The sequence below is a fragment of the Moschus berezovskii genome, chromosome 6, assembly GCF_049115385.1.
Source record: "Moschus berezovskii isolate FMDL1 chromosome 6, NW_MosBer_1.0, whole genome shotgun sequence".
Taxonomy (NCBI): domain Eukaryota; kingdom Metazoa; phylum Chordata; class Mammalia; order Artiodactyla; family Moschidae; genus Moschus; species Moschus berezovskii.
Window position 1 is genome coordinate 115,292,899 of NC_142465.1, and position 26,461 is coordinate 115,319,359.

A 26,461-nucleotide genomic window follows, 5' to 3' on the forward strand; every position below is an offset into this window, starting at 1 on the left:
TGGCAACCCACTCCAGTGTTCTTGCCTAGAGAATCCCAGGGACGGGGGAGCCTGGTGGGCTTCTGTCTGTGGGGTCACATAGAGTCGGACACGACTGAAGTGACTTAGCAGAAGTAGCAGCATTCTTTCTCCACGTCCATGGGGTCACAAAGGGTCAGACACCACTGAGCAACTGAACAACAACAACAAATTCTTTCACCAGAGCAAAAGTGGAGAGGGATCAGATGTCACCAGGAAACTCCAGAACATCATGCTAATTGGAAGAAGCCTGGCACAAAAGGTCCCATATGATTCCATTTATATGTAATATGTAGAATAGATAATTACATAGAACACAGGCTGGTGGTTGCCAGAGATTGGTTAGGGGAAGCGGAATGAGGAATGACTACTTAATGGATACATGGGCTGGGCTACAGAGAAGCACAGTTTGTGCCCTGAACCCTAGAGCTCCTTATGAAAGATGCTCTTCAGCTTCTTTCTGAATCTCCCCGCATTCCAGTCCATGTGTTAGGTAGAAAGACAGGTGTCATCTTCTCCCTTTGTTTATTTTTCCCCCCATATCACCAGATCCCTTCCTTCTTTCTGCCAAAGCAGAATCCAATAGACTTTTTATCAGACCGGCATCCCTGGTAGCTCAGATGGAAAAGAATCTGCCTGTAATGCAGGAGACATTGGGAAGATCCCCTGGAGAAAGGAATGGCAACCCACTCCAGTATTCTTGCCTGGAGAAGCCCATGTACAGAGGAGCCTGGCAGGCTACGGTCCATGGGGTTGCAAAGAGTCGGACACGACTGAGCACTTTCTTCTAGTTCCTAACATGTTCACTTTCATCTAGATCCTAAACCTGGTTTAAGGACAGTCGGAATAAGTGAGATATGCACACACTCTAGGAATGTCCCCCAGACACACACACCGAGACATGTACACCCCGGTCACCAAAAATATACAGACCCCAGGATTTCTACAGTACACACAGACCCTTCTCCAAGACCCTAATTAATAAGTTTATAATAAACCACAGTGTTAAGGAAGACTGGATTCTTGGATCCTCTGACTAGTACATTCTCTTCCTGGAAAACTAGGTAGAAATTGGAAGATTGCTTGGCAAGCGTATAACTAGATTGACATAGAATGCTTAGTACCAGAGACTCAGTTTCTACCTTCTTTCTGGGGGAGGAAGAAGGACTGCATTTCTTTATTTTTCAATTATTGAATATTTTATCAGTTCAGAATCAATTAGGCTAAAGAGTAAAAGAATATTTTTTGGGGGGAACTTCCTTGGTAGCCCAGTTGCTAAGACTCCACACTCCCAATGCAGGGGGCCGGGGTTCAATCCCTGGTCAGGGAACTAGATCCAACATGCTGCAACTAAGAGTTTGCATGCCACAGCTAAAGATCCTGTGTGTCACAACTAAGACTTGGCACAGCCAAATAAATAACAGTTTTTTAAAAAAAGAATATTCTTTTTACGCTTTCAATAAATAGATGCTTCTGTTATTAAAATTAAATTATAACTTTGTTTTCATCAGTCTTCATTTACGTTACATTTTATGACTTTTTTCTTATGCTTCTCTTTGTTTAAAATCTTATATTTGTAATGATTTGATGTTAATTCAGGAATTTATCATAGTACTATGGTAACATAATTTGTGGTTTTCTGGTAATAGAAATAAGTCAGGAAAGGTAAATGGTGTTGAGAAAAAGTGGGGACTTTTCTGCAAAACAATGACTTTGAATTAAATCATTAAAAAAAATAATTCTTGAGCATATGTTATTAATGGATATACAACAATAAACAAAAAATACATGATTCTTACTTTCAAGGTGGTTACATTTTAGTGGGAGAAACAAACATAAATAAAGATAATGATTCTGAGTTACGATCAATACTATGAAGAAAATAAAATAATGCAATACAGGGTGACTGGAAGGACAAGCTTAGGTTAATCAAGCAAACCCTCTCTGAACACGTGGCATTTCAGCCGAGCAGTAAAGACGGAGGGAGCCAACTATGTAAAGAGCTAGAAGAACAGTGTGCCAGACAGAAGAAACAGCTTCAGAAGCCCTTGGCATCTTCCAAGAACTGTCAGAAGTCCTGTGCCACTGAGCGGTGATAGGAAGTTACAGAGGGAGGCCGAGACCTTGCAAGAACTTGACGGCCCTGGCATAGAATGTGGTTTCTGTCATGTGGGAAGAATTTCTGTCAACTGGGAAGCCACTGAAGGCTGTTAAATTAGGGAGTAATGTGATTCCATTTTTAAAAAATATTTATTTATTATTTATTTGGCTGTACCAGGTCTTAGTTGGAATATGTGGGATCTATAATTTCAGCATGTAAACTCTTGGTTGCAGCATGAGGGCTCTAGTTCCCTGACCAGGGATCAAACCTGGGTCCTCTGCATTGAGCATGCAGTCTTGGCCACTGGACCACCAGGAAAGTCCCTATGATTTCATTTTTTAAAAATCACTCTGGCTTCTATGTGGAGAATGGATTGGACTGAAGCAGAGGTGGGAGCAAGAAGACCAGTGAGAAAGAAGACAGTCCTAGTCAGTCACTTGGGTGAGAGAGAAAGTGGATTAGCATACTGCAGTGAAGTGGAGGAAGACGGACTGGAAGTATACTGGAGGTAAAGCTGACGTGACTGAGGATGAACTGGAATACTTTTGCTTCCTAGAAACCAAGAAGTACATGTCAAGAAAAAAGGTAGAATCAGTAGTGTCAGATGCTGCTGAGAAGCCAAGGAGTTGGTAATTGAGAAAATGTATCTGGATTTATTTTTTGAAGAATTAATTAAAGAAAAGGTATACAAAATATTCTGGAGAGGTGGAGATGTTCTGTATACGAGAGCACTACGGATTACACAGGTGTATATCCATTTGTCAAAATTATACTTCTAGAATTTGCAATTAAAAGTACAACTTTTCAGCTACACTTTACCTGTGAAAACTGTAAAATAATAGTAACTGAATAGGGATGGAGAACGGATGGAAGTATGGATGAAACAAGAATGACAGGATGCTCACAGCTGTTGAAGCTTGGTGATGAATACATAAGGGTTCATTTGCACTTACTTTGTATGTGCTTGACATTTTCCATAATAATGTTTTTAAAAGAAATTTACTAGTGGTCTTCAAGAGGAAGAGGATGAGAAACCAATTTTATGGGTTAAAAGGAAATGGAATGATAAAAACATAAAGAGTGGTGGTCATAGTCTACTATCCAGTTGTGACATTTAGAAGTAAATGAAGAGAGAAGAGCACCAAGTAGTGTGTGTGCTGTGTGCTCAGTCTTATCCAACTCTTTACAATCCCATGGACTGCAATCCACCAGTCTCTGTGACCTGTGGGAGTCTCCAAGCAAGAATACTGGAGTGGATTGCCATTTCCTGTTCCAGGGGATCTTTCCGACTCAGGGATCAAACCTGAGTCTCCTGCATCTCCTGCATTTGCAGGCAGATTATTTACCATTGAACCACCTAGTTCCCTGACCAGAAGGAGGTATTAGTTCAAGTGAAAGATGTTTTCTAAGATTTAAGAAAATTGTATTTATTTATTCGGCTGTGTCGGTCTTAGTTGCAGCACGCAGGATCCTTGTTGCATCATGCAGGATCTTTTATTGTGGCGCACGGATTCTGTAGTTGTGGCACATGGACTCCAGAGCCCCTGGGCATAGTTGCTCTGCAGCCTGTGGGATCTTAGTTGCCTGACCAGGGATAGAACCACATCCCCTTTGTTGTAAGGCAAATTCTTAACCACTGTACCACCAGGAAAGTCCTGTGAAAGATTTTTTTAAATGGAGGAGGCGCAGGTATGTTTGAGTAAAGAGCGAAGAAATGAGTGGAGGAAGGCCGAGTGTGCTTATGAAAGAGGTTCACCAGGCTTGTGAGTTTGAAGGAGCCTGGGGATCAATGAGGCTGGCCCTTGCTGCTCTGGTGGCACCTGGGTTCAGGCTGGAACCTTGCTCTTCTGACTGTTGTCTGGTGGTGACTGATATTTGGAGGAGGAAAGAAAGGAAGTGGGGTCCAACTTTTCTTAATGTTCCCTCTGAAATAGAAGTCATTGTTAAATTGAGTTTAGTGTGCATAATTGAAATGACAAGTTTAGATTTCCTTTTAAGGAGGACAATTTTGGTATGGCATTGGTAGAGAAGGTGCTAAGAATAGCTAATAAGTGAATGAAAGGGTCAGTGCAGTTTTTAAAAATACCCATGTACGTATTGTACCGACAGAAATCAGGTATGCTTTATGGTTGGACAGGATTGACAAAGGACGTCTTCTTGGAGAATTTTGATGTTCCTTTTGAAGAAATATTCCCTGAAATCGTGCAGTATCTTCCATAGGCTTTTTTTTTGAGAGAGAGATGTTTAAATTCAGAGATGAGATTATATATTCTTGAGTTAGGAGGTATACACTTCAGTCTGTTGAGTTTAGAAGACTCTGTCTCTGCTAGAAAGATAAGAAGTGGAGGATGGCTTCTAGAAGTTGGCTGTTGGGACTTTGCTGGTGATCCAGTGGCTAGGACGCTGTGCTCTCAATGCACGGGGCTTAGCTTCGATCCCTGGTCAGGGAACTAGATTCTACATTCCACAACTGAGTTTCCATGCTGCAACTTAAAGATCTTGCACGCCACAACTAAAGATGGCAGATGCCACAATGAAGATCAAAGACCCTACGTGCCACACCTAAGACCTGGCACAGCCAAATAAATAAGTAAATACTAAAATTCATTGATGTCTACACTGTCTACACTTAAGGTTTGTATATTTTTCTGTTAGTAAATGGTATTCAATAAGGACAAAAAACAATTGGGGAATTTCTGTCCTTCTCTTTAGTTGTCTAATCTCATTTTGAATATTGATTCTGTTATGCAGAATATTAGCTGTCCTTCTCAGCTTTCTATTTCAGGAAATATATATATTTCCTTTTTAAACCACTTATGGTACCTGGAATGGAGTGGGTGGTTGGAAAGGTGTAACATTTATAAAGTGGATGGAATTTAGCAATTGATGTGAGAGAAAAGGAAAAGGAGAAACCAAGAGTAATATCAAGGTTTCAAGCAAAATGACTGGGAGGATGGGGATGCCCTTGCCAAATTAGAAACATAATAAAGAAAACAGTTTTGGGAGGGAATGAGATTAATTCTGTATCAAACATACAGAGTTTGAGAGGCCGGCAAACTGTCAGCAAGGTGAAAATGCAGGACTGGAGGCAGGATATGTGGGGACTGGAAATACAAGATTGGGAATCACTCAAATTTAATAGTTGAGGGACTGGTGGTACAGTGGATAGGAATCCACCTGCCAACTCAAGGGACACAGGTTTGATCTGTAGTTGAGGAAGATTCCACATATTGTGGTGCAGCTGAGTCCATGTGCCACAACTGCTGAGCCCAAGCGCTGCAACTACTGAAGCCTGTGTGCTCGAGGGCCCAAGAGCCACAATTGTTGAGCCCGTGTACTGCAGCTGCTAAAACCCGTGTGTCTAGAGCCCGTGCTCCACAAGAGAAGCCATCTCGCCCACACACTGCAACTAGAGAGTAGCCCCAGGGAAAGCCCATGCACAGCAACAAAGACCCAGTGCAATCAAAAATAAAATTGATTAATTTTTACAAAGTTACTAGTTGCAACTGTGAGATTAGAGGAAATTGCTGTGAAGAATGTGAAGAGAGAGGTCCAAGGACAGAAGCTGGAGAAATAAACATTTAGAGAGTAGAAGAAGGAAAAGCAGAGATTAGCAGATTAGAGAGTCAGCAAGTTGATGATGAATAAGACATTGGTTTATGATGGTTTATGATGAATAAGACATTCAAAGTTTGCCTCAAGGAGTTTGCATTCTTGGAGACAACAAAACACATAAATAGGTAATCCCTTCAGATAATGACGTGCATTATGCTAGAGAGTGGCTGAGTGTGGAAGCTCTTTCAGTTGGGTGGTCAGGATTCATCCATCACTTCAAAGACGTGGCACTTGACCTGATGCCTAAATGATGTAGAGGAAGCTTTCATGTAACAGTATGAAAGAAGAGCTTTGTAAGTCAAGAAGAAATTCAGAGGCGAGATGGGCAAGATGGAGTATCAGAAATAGGATTTACCCTCCCACTAGAAATAACAACTTTACAAATACACAAATGTGTTTGAAACAACAGTTTTACAAGGCACTGGACATCAGATAGTGAAGGACAGTGATCAGTGAGAAATGGAAGACAAGATGAGTCCTCTGACTACCCCTGTGTCCTGGCTTGAGGGAGCCTCTGGGCCACAGTGCAGGAAATGGGGAGCCCAGGCAAAGCCCAGTGGACCCTCTCAGTTGAGGAAACACTGCTGAGAGTCTGGGGAGACTGAGGGAGCCGAAGTTTGTAGGACAGAATATTGGAGAGGCAAGAGCAGCTAAGATAGAGAAGTCTGGAGATTTGTGGAGGGTTCCCCTAAGTATTCAGCAGAGTGCTTTTTGGCATATGTATGTGACTTGTCAAGGCTGAGGCAGGAGGGGGTACCCACCCCTGAGGATTGGAAGTAACAGTGTCTATCCAGCACTCAAACACTGTTAGTAATGGTGCCTGTTTCTGTGGACTAGAAACCTTCATAATTCATGGATCATGTCAGCATACTCAGCGGTAGTACTAGTAGAGTTCTCACCTCAGAAGCAGGGAATAATTACCCCTACCTAATTATGAAGTCTGACTTCACAATCCTAAAAGCAGAACCTGAAAGGAACAAACTGTTTCAAAATAATTTAGCTGCATCTCAGAACAACGCTCAAAAATATTTATAGGAATCCAAAAGTATTCAGCAAAACTTCTGTGTCTGTTATTCAAAGCAGAGATTTTTCAGGCATGTAATACAAACATAGTGAAGAGAAAAGTCAATTGAAACCAATTCATAGTTGATCAAGATGTTAGAATTAGCAGACAAGGATATTAAAACACTTATTATAACTGTGTTTTAGATGTTCAAAAGGTAAAGCAGAGACATGGAAAATATATATTTTTAAAAGCCCCAAATCAAATTTCTAGAACTGAAAACTATGTTTGAGATGAAAAATATACTGGATGGAATTGTGGCAGATTAGATACTGTAGAATAAAAGATTAGTTAATTTAAAGAATTAATGGTAGAAACTATCCAACATGAAACACAAAGAGAAAAAGAGTAAAAATCCAAAAAGTTAAGAGTATCAGTGTCTTGTGGACAACTTCAGTCACCCTAATGTCCCTGTAATTTTAGTCTCTAAAGAAGGCACATGCTGTTCTGTGCTTAGCTGCTCAGTCGTGTCTGACTCTTTGCGACCCCATGCACTATAGCTCACCAGGCTCCTCTGTCCATGGGATTCTCCAGGCAAGAATACTAGAGTGGGTTGCCATGACCTCCTCCAGGGGATCTTCCCAACCCAGGGACTGAACCCAGGAATCCAGCGTTGCAGGTGGATTCTTTACAGTCTGAGCCACCAGGGAAGCCCAAAGAAGGCATGGTGGGGCAGAAAAAAGTGACTAAGAAATAATGGCCTCAAATTTTCCAAATTTGATAAAAATTGTAGACTGCTAAATCCGAAAAGCTCAATGTGCTTGAAGCACAAGAAATGAAGAAAACCACATCAAAGCCCCTCCTTAAACAAATTACTCAAAGCCAGTGGTCAAGAAAACCTTAAAACCAGAGGAAAGAAGACACACTACTAACAGAGGAAGAAAGAATTTCTCATTGGAAGCAATGCAAGCAAGAAGACAGTGGAGCAACATCTTGAAAGCACTGAAAGAGAAATTGTTAACCTTGAATTCTATAACCCGTGAGAATTTCTTTCAAAATTGAAGGCTAAATAAAGACTGTTTCAGACATACTAATGCAAAAACTGAAATAATTTATCTGTATCTTATCTTACTATAATGTAATGTAAGTATTTACTATAAAGTAATGTTAAGGGAAGAAAGAAAATGATGCCAGATGGAAATATTGGTCTACACAAAGGAATGAAGAGCTCAGAAAATGAAAACTACATAGGTTAAATATGTCAGACTTTTAACCTGTTACTCAGATCTCCTTAAAAGAGAATTGATCGATTGAACAACAGTAATGTAGATGCATTGTGGGTTTATAACATTTGTATCTGTGAATTGTACAATGAGAGTGGCATAAAGACCTAAAGAGGAAAAATGGTAGAATACTGTTATAAGGTTCTTATATGTGAATTAGTGTAACTTCACTTGAAGCAAAGAGAATACAGTTGACCCTTCAACAATGCAGGGATTGGGGTCACTGACCCTCTGGGCAGTAGAAAATCCAAATATAGCTTACAGTCAGCTGTTCCTATACTCGGTTGTCATATGTGGGGTTCTTCTACACCCTCTGATTCAACCAACTGGAGATTGTGTGAGAGTGCAGTATTTACTATTGAAAAAAATCCACATATAAGTATACTTGCGCAGTTGAAGCCCATGCTGTTCAAGGGTCATCTGTACTCAATTCATTCTGTGAGGCCAGCATTACTCTGATAACAAAACTAGACAAAAACATTGCAAGAAAAGAAAACTACAGATGAGCATCTCTTATGAACATAAATGCAAAAATTCTAAGCCTGCTGCTCCTGCTAAGTTGCTTCAGTCATGTCCGACTCTGTGAGACTCCATAGATGGCAGCCCACCAGGCTCCCCCATCCCTGGGATTCTCCAGGCAAGAACACTGGAGTGGGTTGCCATTTCCTTCTCCAATGCATGAAAGTGAAAAGTGAAGGTGAAGTTGCTCAGTCGTGTCTAACTCTTAGCAACCCCATGGACTGCAGCCTACCAGTCTCCTCCATCCATGGGATTTTCCGGGCAAGAGTACTGGAGTGGGGTGCCATTGCGTTCTCGATTCTAAGCCTAATTTTAGCATATTGAATCTAATGATCAGTAAAAGGATCATATATGAACAAGTAGGGTTTACCCAGGATGGTAGGGTTGGTTTAACATTTAAAAATCAATGTAATCCACCATATTAACAAAGTGAGAAAGAAAAATCATATGATTAAGAGATGCAGGCACAGCATTTGACAGACATCATATCTATTCCTGATTGAAAACACTCGGCAAAATAATAGAAAGGAGCTATTCAACTTGATAAAGGACTTTTATGAAAATTTGACAGTTAACATTGAGCTCAATGTTGAATGACTGAATGCTTTACTCCTACAGTGAACAACAAAAACAAACAAACAAAAAAGGATGTCTGCTACTACGTTTCTCTTCAACGCTGTACTGGAATTTCTAGCCAGGGCAAAAAGGCAAAGAAAAGAGAGGAGAGAGAAGTGAGAGGAGAGGAGGAGAGGGAGCCAAAATAGTCCATAGTGTGTGATTCAATGCATATGAACTCTGGAAAATACAAACTAATTTATGCTGACAGAAAGCACATTAGTGGTGGCCTGAGGGGGAGAGCAGGAGGGAAGGATTAAAACTGGGACAAGATGGGGGACTTCCCATCATATAAGAATTCTCCGTGCAATGCAGGGGACTCAGGTTTGATCCCTGGTTGGAGTAGTACCAGCTCACTAAATGAAAGAAGGACCATACTCAGTGGTTTGCATATTTAGAAAGCTGTGACAAACCAAAACAGTGTATTAAAAAGCAGAGACATCACTTTGCCAACAAAGGTCCCAAAGCTGTGGTTTTTCCACTAGTCACGTATGAATATGAGAGTTGGACCATAAAGAAGGCTGAGTGCAGAAGAATTGCTCCTTTCAAATTGTGGTGGAGATGACTCTTGAGAGTCCCTTGAACAGCACAGAGATTAAACCAGTCAATCTTAAAGGAAATCAACCCTGAATATTCATTGAAAGGACTGATGTGAAGCTCCAGTACTTTGGCCACTTTATGCAAAGAGCCGACTCATTGGAAAAGACCCTGATGTTGGGAAAGATTGAAGGCAGGAGGAGAAGAGGTCAGCAGAGGATGATATGGTTAGATAGCATCACCAACTGAATGGCCAGGAATTTAAGCAAACTCCAGGAGACCGTGGAGGACAGAGGAGCCTTACTACAATCCATGAGCTCACAGAGAGTTAGACACAACTTAGTGACTGAACAACAACAACAAATTTTTAGAAAGCTGAGGAAAAAGAAAGGATCCTAAATGTTTCCAAAGGAGAAACAAGTCGTATCCAAAACATTAGGATTTATAATATTATCCAATTTCTGTATAGCAACTCTGGGGTGCTAGAAGACAATGGAGCATGGCCTTCATATTTTTGGAAGAAAGAAGGTTTACTAACTTGAACTTCTGTATCTGATTTTGTGTGTGGATAAAAATATTCTATATGTTAAATATATGGATAAAATTAGGACACTTCAGTCATTCAAAATGTGAAAAAATTCACTTCCTGTATACCTCTTATTAGGAGATGATTGGAGTCTGTGCTCCAGGAATAAACCATAAAAGAGGAGGACAAAGGGTCTAGGAAACATGCTCCAGCGAAGGGGAGAGTGAGGAATCCCAGAGATGACATCCTTGGCAAAGTGTCAGCCATTTCGTGGTCTGGAGAGCAAACAGTCTCAGCTGGCACAGGAGAAAACCCCCAAGGGATGTATCAAGACTGCAGTGAAATGGACAGATTACCTCAAGTGTTTGAACTTATTAAGAGGAGACTCACCACTCTGTTGGAGGGTTTGTGGGTGAATTAGTGAAAACACATAATAAATACCAAGTTAAAAAAATTTGATAGAAAGTATAAGAGGAAGTATTAATTTTTAGTTCCAGGGAAAAGAAAAAAATATCCAAGAAAGGGACTTTAACTATTCCTTATGATCCAGCTGTATATGTTATTTACTGAGTAATAGCACTGTTAGAACTGAATGTTGATTTGAACAAAAATTGTGACTTATATTGGGAGGATGGGAGAAGGGAGGTACATTTGTGTTGTGGGGTGGCAGCAGAAGAGCATGCTCAGTGGTGAGAACATAGACATAATGGGGTGTGGTTTATTCTTTTAAGAATTTGGATAGTAAAGGAAAGGGGAAAAAATAGGGTATCTGGAGAGGTTCAGTCAGTTCAGTCGCTCAGTCGTGTCCGACTCTCCGCGACCCCGTGAATCACAGCACGCCAGGCCTCCCGGTCCATCACCAACTCCCGGAGTTCACTCAAACTCACGTCCACAGAGTCGGCGATGCCATCCAGCCATCTCACTCTCTGTCGTCCCCTTCTCCTCCCGCCCCCAACCTTTCCCAGCATCAGAGTCTTTTCCAGTGAGTCAACTCATCACATGAGGTGGCCAAAGTATTGCAGCTTCAGCTTTAGAATCAGAGGTTATAAGGCCAAAAATAATTTTTTCAGAATAGAAGAAATTGGGCTTCCCTGGTGGCTCAGTGGTAAAGAATCCATCTGCCAATGCAGGAGACTCACAGGTTCGATCCCTAATCTGGGGAGACCCCACATGCCAAGGAGCAGCTAAGCCTGTGTGCCACGATATTGAGCCTGTTCTCTAGAGTCCAGGAATCACAACTACTGAGCCAACGTGCAGCAACTACTGAAGCCTGTGTGCCCTGGAGCCTCTGCTCCACAGCAAGAGAAGCCCACGTGCCTCAACTAGAGAGGAGCCGCTGCTTGCTGCAACTGGAGAAAAAGCCCACACAGCAATGAAAACCCAACAGAGCCACAAATAAATACATAAATAAAATTATAGATAGAAGAGATTATGAAATATTTGTAGGTTGAGGAGATGGATTTACTAGAAAGGGAGAAAGAACGGTTCCTTAGATAATAAGATCCCAGAGGAGGCAGTATGGTGTAGGTCACGAGTTTAGCAACAGGTGGTGAGGTTAACCTTGCAGAGCAGTCAAGGGAAGAAATGGGTGAAGATGCAGAGGTTTAAGGTAGAATCACCAGAGAAAAAACGAGGGGCTTTTGGAACTTTGTGTTGGATAGGCTCGCAAGATAATCTTAGGCATTGTCGTCTTCAGAAAGAATGGGCTTAGGGAGAATGCCTAGTGGGTGGATTTGAGGTCTTTGAGGAGAGTAGAAAAGGTATAGGATAGATGAGTGAAGTATGTGGTACAGTAGGTCAGTCATTCAGCCCAGTCCTGGCACTTAGAAGGCATTGGGATGTTTTGTTGAAAGAAGGAATGATGGACCAGAAGGCCTGTGTTAGAGCCTGGAACGGATCCACTGACAGAAGTTACATTGTTTCCCTCCTGGGCTCAACAGCAGGGTGGCAGCAGGTGAGCCAAGGATCACAGCTGCTTGCTCTGCCTTTCAGAGCTACTGGGAAGGAGCTCAGGGAAAGGGAGGAAGAGGAAGTGCTGGGAGATAGCAGAAAACGCTTCCTAAAACAGTAACTTTGCAACCAGGCTTTGAAGGTTAAGTGGAAGTTCACCAGAAAGACAGGATGAATGAGGACAGGCTGTCCAGGCAGAGGTGCTGAATGTCAGCACTGAGTGCAAGTTAATTGGTATAATTTGTAAAGGAACCAGTTTTGTAACTTTCTCCAGCTCTGCACTTAAGAAGCTGAAGGAGAAAAGGGGGTTTGGCAAAACAGGGATGTCCTAAGGACAAGTTGGTGGTGAGTGAATTTAGGACATTGTGGAGAAAAGTCACCAAGATGCCTGTCGGCTAAAACTCTGAATAGGCAGTAAGGGAAGAGGAAAGCCACAGAACTAGATGGGACAATGAAGACCCCTTACAGATTCATGTGGAGGGAAGGAGTGGAAGAGGTGCTTGTGGTCAGAGGCGGATCTCAGAGTTCATGGACCTCACTGTGGAGAGGTCCAGATGGGTGGCGAGACCCAGCCTCGGGTCCTGCCCACCTCCTCGTTGAAGCAGGAAGGAGATGAAGCTGCCTGGGATAAGTCTAGAGTATCTGATGCCTGTAGACTGAGTTTAGTGCCCTTCCTTCCTTAAGTTGTTTCATTGCATTCTCTCACTGTTTTGTAATTGACTAGTTTGTCATTCCCACCAGTCTGCAAATTTCAAGGGGGTGGGGCAAAGACTGTCTTCTTTACCACAGCACCTAGCATGTAATATGTACCCAACAAATACTTGTTAACCAAATGAATGGAAGTGAGAGAAAGGTGAGGATATGGTGTAAGTTTTCTTTTTATTTTTAACTGGGGCACAATTGCTTTACTACATTGTGTTGGTTTCTGTCATATATCAGCATGAATCAGCCATAAGTATATGTATGTCTCCTCTCTCTTGAGTCTCCTTCCTACATCCTACCGCATCCCACCCCTCTAGGTTGTCACAGAGCACAGAGTTCGAGCTCCCTGCATCATACAGCAAATATCCACTGCCTATCTAATTTTACATATGGTAATGTTTATGTTTCAATGCTACTCTCTCAATTTGTCCCACCCTCTCCTTCCCCATGGTGTAAGTTTTATGAATGAAAACATTTAAGCTTCTGAAGATGAGGTCGAGGGGGAAGAATGGTGGAGATCATCAAATTAAGTCCAAAAGTGTTCAAGACATTTGTAGAAAAGAACTAAAGATGGGAAGAGACAAGAAATAAAGAGATGAAAGAGAATAAAGACGGAAATGGTCTTGAGAAAAACAAGAATTGGCAGTAAGGAGCAGTGGTCTTTCTGAACCATTTTTGTTGCCTTCTGAGATGCTGGACAGTGAGGAAAGGTAAGAACCCTGGTGAAGGAGATAGTGTCTTCTGGGGAAAAGCATTTTAGTTGGTACTTGAAAGAATGAGCAGGAATGTGAAGTGAATGTGAGGCAGAAGACCAGGGCTTCTAGGCAAGAAGAGACATTATATGTGAAGGCACAAAGGACTGAGAAGTTGGTGTGTGCTCCACCAGGGGTTCAGAATGGGTGAGTGAGGCAGGGGCGATAAAAAAGATCACTTAGGCAAATGAACTGAACTTTTATCCCTCAAGAGAGGTGATAAGAGTGAAGAATTTCAAGGAGAGTGATGTGATCTTGTTTGCATTTTACAATTTGTTTTTGATAGAAGTGATTTGGAGGATGGATTGAAATAAGATGGGACCTGAAGCACGAAGACTAGTGAGAAGGCTTTTGTAGTAGTGAGGTTTAGAGAAGCTGTCTTTACCTATGGCAGTTAAAGGGGTAAAGAAGGGGTGATGAATATGAGAGCTGTTTAAGAGATAGAAATCACTGTACTTAGTGATTAATAAGGAAGTTAAGGGGTTAAGGAGGGAAGGTGGAGGGCCTGTAACCTCGATTATAAGTTTCCTGTTTGAGGATCTTGGTGAATGATAGTACCATTTACAGACATAGGGGATATAAAAAAGAGAGGAAATCTAAGGACAAAGATGGTGTTTCATTTTGGACCTATTGGACCATCCAAGTAGAGACTAATATGCAAAATATGGGGGCTTCCCTGGTAGCTCAAATGGTAAAGAATCTGCCTGCAATCCTGAAGACATGGGTTCAGTCTCGGGGTCAGGAAGATCCTTAGGAGAAGGGAATGACAACCCACTCCAGTATTCTTGCCTGGAGAATTCCAGGGACCGAGGAGCCCAGCAGGCTACAATCCCTGGGGTCGCAAAGAGTCAGACACGACTGAGCAGCTTTCATTCACTTTATGGGGCCTGCAGTAAAGATTTGAAAGTCATTATAGGGGAGCTTGTTGAAACTGTGGGCTTTTTGATTATTCTTGTCATTATTGTGGTTATTAAAAATTGGTTATAGATAAGCCTTTAAAAAACATCTAAGCAGAGGCAAAGTCCACAATGCAGCGGTCTTTAATTGGAGAGGATTTTTAGAGATGAAAGATCGAGAAAATTTCATAGTATATAGAAAATAGTCATTCTTTGAGAAAATTATTCCAAGAAACTTTAAAGAATTTGTCATCTGTTTTTCCTAATTGAGGCATAACATTTATTTGTAAAGTTCAGAAAATGCATAGTTCATTGACTTGTTTTTCACATATGTGTACTTTCTTGTAACCAAGACCTAGACAAAGATCATCTCTACCTCTTCATAAAGGTCCCTTTGCAACATTGTAACCATGTTTTTTTCTTCTAGAGGTTTAGATCACTGTGTATATTTAGAATGGGAGAATCCTGTCTCTCCTTGGCAAAGCCTGGTAGGCTGCAGGATCAGGAAGTCCACAGAGAAGAATAAAAGTTGAAACCTTGTTTGAATTTCGCAGTATGCGTCTTTTATTATTCTTGGTTACAGTTCCTCCAGTTTCTCCTTTTAATGGAAAGGAGATTTTTCCATTAAAAATCTCAATTTTTCTGTTCTTTTTGAAACGTACCCTCTTAATACTATTCCATCTTCTCCAGTATTTCTGAAACATGAAGACTGCAGAGGGAGGGTTGCAGAGCTGGAAAGCCTTTTGTTTTATTTGGGTTTCATTATGGTGTGTGTCTGTATTACTGTTGTCTGTCTTCCAGATTACTAGTTTCTGTTAAAAAGAAATAGCACAGGGAACTCTACTTAATGTGATGACCTGAACGGGAAGGAAGCCCAAAAGGGAGGGGATATAAGTATATGTATGGCTGATTTCATTTTGCTGTGCAGTAGAAACTAACACATTGTCAAGCAACTATGCTCCAATAAAAATTAATTAACCTTGATTGCTGGGAAAGACTGAGGACAGGAAGAGAAGGGGGTGACAGAGAATGAGATGGTTGGATGGCATCACCAACTCAATGGACATGAGTTTGAGCAAGCTCCGGGAGATGGTGAAGGACAGGGAAGCCCAGCGTGCTGCCGTCCACGGGGTCGCAAAGATTCAGACACGACTGAGCAACAACAGCAGCAAAAAAGAGATGGGCAGTATTTTTCTAAGTAGGGAGTAATCCTCAGATACACCTGTTGAGGTCTCGCTCCTTGAATACTTTTGTTTGACTTTTTAAAAATTATGCCTTTTGGGGAAGTTTTCATAGGACTGATCGTCTCAGTTTGTGGAGGTAACGCTGTCTTTGCCACTTATTTTCCTTTATTGAGCAATAAACCATCTGGATTAATAGAATGCTTTGTTTCTTCTTTTGAAAATTGTATTCAGAAATAAACCATACTTATGAAAGAGAAAAGAAAAACACACAATTAAAAGAATAATTATAAAATAAGCACCCATATACCTACTACATAGGCCAAGAAATAGAATCTATACCCTTGAAACCATGTGCCCCTTCCTGATTGAATCCCCCCGACTCCCTAAGATACTAATCAGCCTAAATTTTGTAATAGTTATTCCCTTTTCTTTATAGTTCTATGAATTATAAATATACTATGTGTCTTTATATATACATGTGTGATTTTAAAATTTATATGTTTGAATTTATGTTAATAGATTTATGCTGGATTTGTATTCTTCTGTGACTTGCTTCTTTCACCCAGTATTGTGTTTTTGTAACTCATCCAAGTTGAGGTGTGTTGCCGTAGTTCATTCATTTTCATGCAGTATTATATTCTGTTGTGTTAAAACACCATTGCCTATTTGTCTACTTTTATTTAGTGTTTATTTTTTCCTGTTAAAAATAGTGCTACTAAAAATATTTTTGTATTTATGCACAAAAGTTTCTTTAGGGTATATATCTAGAAGTGCAGTCACTGGTTTGTACAGTAAGTACATAATCCAATGTGGTAGATAATGGCAGACTACTTAAAAATAGCGGTACCAATTTTCCCTCCCACTGGAATGGATGAGGGTTGCTATTGCTCTGCACGCTTGTCAACACTTGGTATTGCCCAACTTTTAAACTTTAGCCAGCCTGGTGGTGGTGAAATGGTATCTCTTTATGATTTTAATTTGCCTTTTCCTGATTGACAGGAGACTGAACATCTTTTCATTTATTTAGGGTCATGTATGCATCTTCTTAAGTGAAATTCATACTCAGTTATTTTGTAGAGTTTTCTCGTAGGTTGTCTTTTTCTTACTGTTTCATAGCATTTTTTAAAAATTATATTTTGGATGCTGACCTTTTGTCACAGTTATGAATTGCAAATCAACATGCTTCCTTTTTTTATTCTGCAAATCTGGTCACCCAAGAAGAGATGCCATATACAAACATGGAGAGGGAAAACCATAGACTGGGGCTTCTGTCCTTAGGCATGTAGTGGAATGCCATGTGGTTCTGTAAGCACAGGCCCTGCTCTTGAAAGTGACTGCATCTTGGTTCCTGACTGCTGCTGATCTGTGGTGCTTGACTTTGCAGGTGGAACAGGAGGATTTTGTAATGGAAGGGCATGGCAAGACTCCACCTCCTGGTGAAGAAAGCAAACAGTGAGTCACAGTTTATTTTAAAAGGGTCTTATTACAGATCTTCAGAAGCACTTTGGTTAAACATGCTGAGAGCATGTTTGCAAGGGATGTATATGTTGGGTACGTTGTGAAACTCTTCCCCAGTTGCTTTGGTGGCTGTTAATGCATTGCTTCTATTTATAGACAGACTAACTGGAGGGGCAAGAAAGTTGGCTTTGTAGTTTTTCACACTTGACTAATTAAAATTTATGTTACGCTTTAGCAAAGGCTTTAAGGCTTAGGATGTTTCAAATTGAACTGACTCAGTCTGGTTGATTTCCAAAGATAGTGTAAAATGGTATATCCTTTTCTTAGCAATGTCTTTATGAAGTGAACTGAATTAATAGACTGGTTCCCTGCATTCCAAGTGTGAATTTATTTGAATAGTACTTCCTGAAATTCTATTCCATTTAGTTATTTATGCTTCTGATCTTTGTTTAAATGACAAATTGTTTCCCCAGAGGAACAGGAATTATAAATAATATGACTTAGCCAACATTCTAAGTAATTCAGGTTCTCTCTAACTTCTTAAGGAGTGATAAGTTCTAAATCTGAAATTGAGAGTCCTCTGGGTAGCTTTCTGGTGGCAGTGAGTAGATTTTTTCCTCCCTCTGTCACAGAACTTGAAAAATTATGTTGGCAGACTAGTGTTTCATATGCCCTTTTAAAGGAAAAACAGTTAAGACTGGCTTTAAGTACTGACATAACTACCATTTTTTATTCAGACAGTAGTCTTCTAAGTTAATGGGACAGTGACTTGTGGAATTCACTGAAAATCTGTAGAGAGAAACTCTTCTCTCTCTTTTTTTTTCCCTCGAAAATAGTTTTGGTCCATCCTATGAAAATTTTGTCTCCAAAACCCTTGGGAATGAATTATGCAGAATATGCTATGCTGCCACAAGGCCAGGTTCACTAAAGGAGAATGTTTGTCTTGTATTTGTTGTGAATGGAAACCAGGATATTTTCACAGCTGTTTTAATTTGCTAACCAGGCAATTTTAAAAATAACTTACAATATAAATCCTAACTTTGCTGTATTCTGTCAAATGCACTTATATTCTGCATGGGTGGATGGAGTCAATTCATCTTGAGCAAATTAGAAAGCCTAACATCTAGTCCCAGTTGAATTATAGGAACACTTCAGGTGCCCTGCCCGCTATTCACTCTCCACTCCTACACTCAGGTCAAAGGTATTATAATAGAAAAATCCTTGCTCCCATTTGACAAGGGTTTTCTGTGCACGAGAACTTTGCTTAGTTGCTGCCTGTGTTTTTTCTACCCTTCAGTGTCTCCACTTCAGATACTGGAGTGGGTAACTTGCCTGTGATAATGCACCTTGAAACAGAAGTTAGGATTTGAATTGAATCTTTCTGACTTTAAAGTGTTTTATAATATCTCTTGAACTCAAATTCTTTCCTTATGTCGGGAACTGTGTTCCTGAAAAGTATTGTGGCCAGTAAAACTGCAGTTGTCATGATCAAAGTCTCATGGATAAGAGTGAGTTGGGGGAAACAATGAAAATGGCACAAAGCCTATTTTTAAAACACAGGTGAAGTTCCTATGCTCTGAAGAGTATCCATTTCCCAAACAAACCAGTCTTTAAAAACCTGCTCCAGTAATCCCTATCCTGAATCGGCTCCTTTAGGTATTCACGAAACATTGCTGGGGTAGATTCTCCCACAAGTTTTATATTATACAAACTATACTTCTTTTAGAGAGCTTCAGATGGCTCCAGCAGACTTGAAACGTCATGGGTTGTATACTTACCATTCTCCCTTGATAGTTTTGTTTTCACAAGTCTCTGCCTTTTCACAGATCAATCTTGTTTAATTTTGTTTTGTGAGTTGTTTTTTTTTTTTCTGGGCTTGGTCAGCTATCATATATTGAAATGATAAAGCAGAAATGAATATTCTTGTTGGGTCTTCCTTCCATACACCTGCCCACTTCTTTTGTGGGAGTTGGGAGCAAAACGGCTGTGTTGTTTTGTTTGAGGCAACAGAAATAAACAGATTGAAAATTTTTATTTTTTGTGTCTCAGAGCTGCAGTTAGCAAAGGATCATTCCATCCAGATAGTAGGATCTAGGAACTGTATACTACATTTTGGATGCTGCGAGTGACACGTTGCTGAATGACTTATGAAATTCCCATCTGTTCTTTTATTTTTTAATTATAAAAGTAATATTTGGTCATCGTAAAACATTCAAACAATAAGTGTGAATTTAGAATTATTCACTTCTACCCTTCTACTCTTCCTCATCTGAAACTTTTTCTGTGTATTTAGAGAAACAACTAAACAGATTTTTTTCTCTAACATTCTTTGAGACTGACTTTTTTCATTTGACATCTTTTGCAGTCTATTTCATTCCTTTAAACAAAACATCTGCAGAAGTACATTCTGTTATAATCATTCTCTAAAGATATTTTGGTGACTTTCACTTATTTTATTGTTATAAATATTAATATTTTTTTGACATCCTTATTCTTACATCTTTATACACAAATGTATTTCTGTAAATTTCTACATATGGAGCTGTTTGGCTCATAGGCTCTGTTTTTTTAACAAGGAGGTAGCTGCTATCAAATTACTGTTCAAAAGAGCTCTACCAATGTTCATTTCCATCTGCAGTGAAAGAGAGTACCCATTCCTTCACACCGTTAATGACAGTAAAATTATTTATCTCCAAGTTTTTGCCACTCTAATATTTTATGGCTTTAATTTGCACTTTTATTCTTACTAATAAGATGGAATATCTTGTTAGTCTCTTGGCTGTTGATTTTTCTATCTTAAACCACCTGTTTACATATGATTTCCACTTTTCTTTTGGAATGTTTGTTTTTGATAGCTTTGTAGGAACCCTTTACAGAGTGTAGATATTAACCTTTGTCTTTTAAGATGTTTAAATATTTCCTCCCAGGCCTTATTGTTTAACACTGGGGTATCTTTCATACTAATAAACCATTTAAATTTTTATGTAGTAATATCAGCCTTTATGGTTTCTGTGTTTCATGCTTATTGAGAGAAGTCCCTCCTACTCTCACATGATAAAATGTCCTGAGTTTTTCTACTGTATTTTTCGCATTTAGACCTTTAACTGAACTGGTACTCATTTTTGTGTATGGTGAGAGGCAGAGATCTAACTTAATTTTTTTCTAAATGGGTTTTCCAAATGGCTGCCATTCATTGGTATTAACGTGTATAGATAGCCTGTTTCACGTATGGAGCAGGTGGAGCACAGAGATTATATAATTTGCAGGTCACAGAGTAAATTCTAGTATGGATTAGGTATCAAATTATTTGTTAGCTGATCTGTGCCACTTTCCTTCTTCATCTAACATTTTTACCATAGGTTTTGGAAGTCTTGAAAACATTTTATTTCTGTGATATTTATTTCAACGGTATAAGTTCTGTCAACAGGCAGTGTAAGGTAGCTAAGCATGTAGAAAGCTTTCTTGAAAAAATAATTGACTTCTCATATTGAAAAAGTTTGTGCTAAATTATTAACGTTTGGATCAGTTGTGCTGATTGCTGGTGTACATGTGAATAAGATTTAGTGGAGTATACAACTTTAAACATTTGTTTATTTATATAGTCTGAATATATTTGCTTTTTAATGAGGTTTATTTACCATTAATGTATCTATAATCATTTTTCTGAGTATATTCACTTACGAGCTATTGGAGAAAATCAGACAAACTGAGTTTATTGCCACATAATATTGATCACATGACAAGTTTAACACTAGGTTAAATATAAAACTAGACAGCATATTAAAAAGCAGAGACATTACTTTGCTAACAAAGGTCCATCTAGTCAAGGCTATGGTTTTTCCATTAGTCATGTATGGATGTGAGATTTGGACTATAAAGAAAGCTGAGTGCCCAAGAATTGATGCTTTTTAACTGTGGTGTTGGAGAAGACTCATAAGAGTCCCTTGGACTGCGAGGAGATCCAACCAGTCCATCCTAAAGGAGATCAGTCCTGGGTGTTCTTTGGAGGGACTGATGTTGAAGCTGAAACTCCAATACTTTGGCCACCTGATGCGGAGAGCTCACTCATTGGAAAAGACCCTGATGCTGGGAAAGATTGAGGGCAGAAGGAGAAGGGAACAACAGAGGATGAGATGTTTGGATGGCATTACCGACACAATGGACATGGGTTTGGGTGGATTCTGGGAGTTGGTGATGGACAGGGAGACCTGGTGTATTGCGATTCATGGGGTCACAAGAGTCGGACATGACTGAGCGACTGAACTGAACTGAAATATAAAATTATTACAACTTTTTAAAACTCAGCATGAGCAGATACTTGTTTATAGGTTGTGTCTGATCATCCTTATTTAAAAGCTATTTCAGATAAAATACCAGAGCTTCCCTGATAGCTCAGAGGGTAAAGCATCTGCCTGCAATGCAGGAGACCCAGGTTCAATCCCTGGGTTGGGAAGATTCCCTGGAGAAGGAAATGGCAACCCACTCCAGTATTCTTGCCTGGAGAATCCCATGGACTGAGAAGCCTGGTGGGCTAGAGTCCACAGGGTCGCAAAGAGTAGGACACAACTGAGCGACTTCACTTTCTTTCTTTCCTTTCTCAGATAAAATATTTCTACACAGGCAGGATTTTGATTTGGTTTTACTTCTGATACAAGTAATGATCTAGATATCTGTGGGCATATCATTTCTTATAAATTATTTTGGAGTTAGATGTTAGTTTTGGTGTATTAATGAGTTTGGCCTCTTTTTCATTTCTTCCTTAAATTTTTAATATAACTTATAAACAAATCTAAGCTTTAAATCTCCATGTTGAAATTCACGCATATTCTCAAGAGATACTTGTCTTTAACCTACTAAAATAACTCAATTTTTCTAGTAAATTTTTATTGACTGAATTTTCTTAATTACTTTGGTTCATTTTATGAAAGATTATTGTTAAAAAACAAATCTCTCAAAGATATATTTACACATTCGTATTTATTGCAGCATTATTCATAATAGTCAAAAGGTGTAACAATCCAGATTCCATTAACAGATGCATGGATAAAGAAAATGTGGTATATACATAGAGTGGAATATTATGAAGCCTTAAAAAGAAGGAAATCTTGTCACGTGCTATAACGTGCATGAATTTTAAGGATATTGTGCCAAGCAAAATAAGCCAGTCACAAAGGACCAGTACTGTATGCCACCTATATGGAGTATCTAATGTAGTCATAGAAATAGAAGGTAGAAAGTGGTGGTTGTCAAGGCCTAGGGGGAGAAAGGAGAATTAGTATTTAATGGGTATAGAGTTCAAAATGAGAAAGTTCTAGTGATCTGTTGCAAAACAAAGCAGATACACTTAACACCACTGAACTTTACACTTAAAAGTAGTGAAGATGTAAAATTTATTTTTTTAAACCACAATAAAAAAAATTAGCGACCAGATTGAGAAGTTTAAATGTAAAATGTAGCCTGGATTTCAAAGACTTAGTACAAAAAAAGAATGCAAAATTAATGACTTTTATATTATTTTATTTATTCATTGCACTCAAAAGCAATTAGGCCATTTGTTGGTATTAGGAGAGCATTCCTTTAAATAAGACAAAAGACTCTAAACAGAAAAATCTCACGCTTTTAAGAAAACGTGAGACCAAATTCTCAGTCGTCTGTATACTGCTTAATCACGAACAAGAGCAAGAATTCAAGTTAAATAAATTAAACCAAACTGCCTTGCTATGAAAGAAATGAAAACTCAGGTTGCCCTTGACTCCAAAGTCCTTGTTTTCACATTACAGTGTTTTGAGTGAAAGTGAAAAGGTGTTCAAGTTGCTCAGTCATGTCCAATTCTTTGCTACCCCATGGACTGCAGCACACCAGGCCTCCCTGTCCCTCACCATTTCCTGAAGTTTGCTCAAGTTCATGTCCATTGCATCTGTGATGCCATCCAGCCTTCTCATCCTCTGACGCCCTCTTCTTCTTCTACCCTCAATCTTTCCCAGCATCAGGTCCATTTCCAGTGAGTCAGCTGTTCGCATCAGGTGACCAAAATACTGGAGCTTCAGCATCAGCATCAGTCCTTCCAAGGAGTATTCAGGGTTGATTTCCCTTAAGATTGACTAGTTTGATCTTCCTGCTGTCCAAGGGACTTTCAGGAGTCATCTCCAGCACCATAGTTAGAAGGCATCAATTCTTTGGTGCTCTGCCTTCTCTGTGGTCTGGCTCTCACAATTATATGTGACCACTGGGAAGACCATAGCTTTGACTATAAGGACCTTTGTCGGCAGAGTTATTTCTCTGTTTTCAACACACTGCCTAGGTTCATTATAGCTTTCCTGACAAGAGGCAATCGTCTTCTGATTTCATGGCTGCAGTCACCATTTGCAGTGATTTTAGAGCCCAAGAAGAGGAAATCTGTCACTACTTCCACCTTTTCCCCTTCTATTTGCCATGAAGTAATGGGGCCAGGGAGAAGGAAATGGCAGCCCACTCCAGTGTTCTTGCCTGGAGAATCCCAGGGACGGCGGAGCCTGGTGGCTGCCGTCTATGGGGTCACATAGAGTCGGACACGACTGAAGTGACTTAGCAGCAGCAGCAGTAGCAATGGGGCCAGATGCCATGGTCTTAGATTTTTAATACTTAGTTTTAAGCTGGTTCTTTCACTCTCCTCCTTCACCCTCAAGAGGCTCTTTAGTTCATGTTCACTTTCAGCCATTAGAGTGGTATCATCCGTATATCTGAGGTTATTGATGTTTCTCCCACCTATCTTGATTCCAGCTTGAAACTTATCCTGCCTGGCATTTCTCATGATGTGCTCAGCGTACAGGTTAAATGAACAGGGTGACAGCAGACAGCCCTGTTGTACTCCTTTCTCAATCTTGAACCAATAAGTTGTTCTATACAGTGTTTTAACTGTTGCTTCTTGATCCGTGTACATGTTTCTCAGGAGTCAGGTAAGATGGTCTGCTTTTCCCATCTCTAAGAACTTTCCACAGTTTATTTTGATCCACACAGTCAAAGACTTTAATGTAGTCAGTGAAACGGAGATAGATGTTTTCTGAAATTCCCTAGCTTTCTCTATGATCCAGCAAATATTGGCAATTTGATCTCTGGTTCCTCTTCCTTTTTTAAACCCAGCTTGGACATCTAGAAGTTCTTGGTTTGCATGAAGCTGAAGCCTAGCATGCAAAATTTTATGTATGACCTTGCTAGCATGGGAGATGAGTGCAATTGTCCAATAGTTAGCACATTCTTTAGTACTACCCTTCTTGGGAATTAAGATGAGGATTGACCTTTTCCAGTTCTGTGGCCACTGCTGAGTCTTCCATATTTGCGGACATATTGAGTGCAACACTTTGATGGCATCATCCTTTAAGGTTTTGAATAGCTCTCCTGGAATTCCATCACATCCACTAGCTTTATTAACAGCAGTGCTTCCTAAGGCCCATTTGACTTTGCTCTCCAGAATGTCTGGTTCTGGTGACTGACCACACCATCATAGTAATCTGGTTCATGAAAATCTTTTTTGCATAGTTCTTCTGTGTATTCTTTCCATCTCTTACTGATCTCTTCAGTGTCTACTAGGTCTCTACCGTTTCTGTCCTATGTTGTGCCCACCTTTGGGCGAAATGTTCCCTTGATATCTCCAGTTTTCCTGAAGAGATCTCTAGTCTTTCCCCTTCTGTTGTTTTCTTCTAGTTTGAGGCACTGTTCATTGAAGAAGGCCTCCTTACCTCTCTCTCTGCTGTTCTCTGGAACTCTGCATTTAGTTGGATATAACTTTTCCTTTCTCTCTTGCTTTTTGCTTTCTCTTCTTTCTTTAGCTATTTGTAAAGCCTCCTCAGATAACCACTTTACCTTCTTGCTTTTCTTTTTCTTTAGGATGGTTTTGTTTGCCTCCTGTACAGTATTACAGACTTCTGGCATAGTTCTTCAGGCACGCTGTTTTCTAGATCTAACCCCTTGAATCTGTTCATTACCTCCACTGCATGTTCATAGGGGGTTTAAGTCATACCTGGCTGGCCTACTGGTTTTCCCTGATTTCTTTAGTTTTAAGCGTGAATTTTGCTATGAGAAGCTGAAGATCTGAGCCACAGTCAGCTCCAAGTCTTGTTTTTGCTGACTTTACAGCTTCTGTGTCTTTGACTACAAAAATGAAAGTAAAAGTCACCCAGTGGGACATTTTTATTTTTGGTATTGGCCATTTGGTGGCCATGTTTAAAGTCGTCTCATGTTGTTGTTAAAGGGTATTGCTATGATCAGGGCATTCTTTTGGCAGAATTCAGTTAGACTTTGCCCAGCTTCATTTTGTTATTCAAAGCCAAACTTGCCTGCTACTCCAGGTATCTCTTGACTTCCTACTTTTGCATTAAAATCCCCAGTGATGAGTAGAACATCTTTTTTTGATGTTAGTTCTAGGAGGTCTTTTAGGTCTTCATAGAACTGATCAACTTCAGCTTCTTCAGCATAGGTGGTAGGGGCATAGACTTGAATTACTGTGATGTTGAATGGCTTGCCTTGGAAATGAACTGAGATCATTCTGTTGTTTGCATTTTGGACTCTTTTTGTTTATTGTGAGGGCTACTCCATTTTTTTCTGTGGGATTCTTGCCCACAGTAGTCAATACAATGATCATCTGAATTAAATTCACCCATTCTGGTCCATTTAATCAGTCCATTTCCGGTTCACTGATTCCTAAGATGTCAGTGTTTATTCTTATCATCGCCTGCTTGACCATGTCCCATTTACCTTGATTCATTCCAAGTTCCTATGTAGTACTGCTCTTTGCAGCATTGGATTTTACTGTCATCACCAGACACAGCCACAACAGAGCGTCATTTACACTTTGGCCTAGACGCTTTATTCTTTCTGGAGCTATTATTAATAGTTCTCCTCCACTCTTCCCCAGTAGCATATTGGACACCTTCAGACCTGGGGGACTCATCTTTCAGTGTCATATCTTTTTGTCCTTTTGTACAGTTCATGAGGTTCTCATGGCAAGTACACTGGGGTGATTTACCATCCCCTCCTCCAGTGGATCACATTTTGTCAGAACTCTCTGATAACCCATCTGTCCTGGGTGGCCCTGTACAGCATGGCTCATAGCTTCATTGAATTATACAAGCCCCTTCACCACAACAAGGCAGTGATCTGTGAAGGGACAATGAAGGAGACCCGGGTTGGGAAGATCCCCTCTAAGGAAGTGGCAACCCACTCCAATATTCTTGCCTGGAGAATCCATGGACAGAGGAGCCTGGTGGGCTATAGTCCACGGGGTCACAAAGAGCTGGACACGACTGAGCAACTAACACTTTCACTTT

General features: G+C 40.1%; 1 protein-coding gene across 4 annotated transcripts in view; it reads left to right on the forward strand.

Moving 5' to 3' along the window:
* Positions 1-26,461, forward strand: part of TNRC6B (trinucleotide repeat containing adaptor 6B) — a 252,336-nt gene that overhangs the window by 74,294 nt on the left and 151,581 nt on the right. For all 4 annotated transcript variants that reach the window (XM_055394741.2, XM_055394745.2, XM_055394742.2 and 1 more), the window contains one exon: positions 17,086-17,153. In XM_055394741.2, coding sequence (XP_055250716.1) covers positions 17,086-17,153 — 68 coding nt within the window. The remainder of the gene's footprint in view (positions 1-17,085; positions 17,154-26,461) is intronic.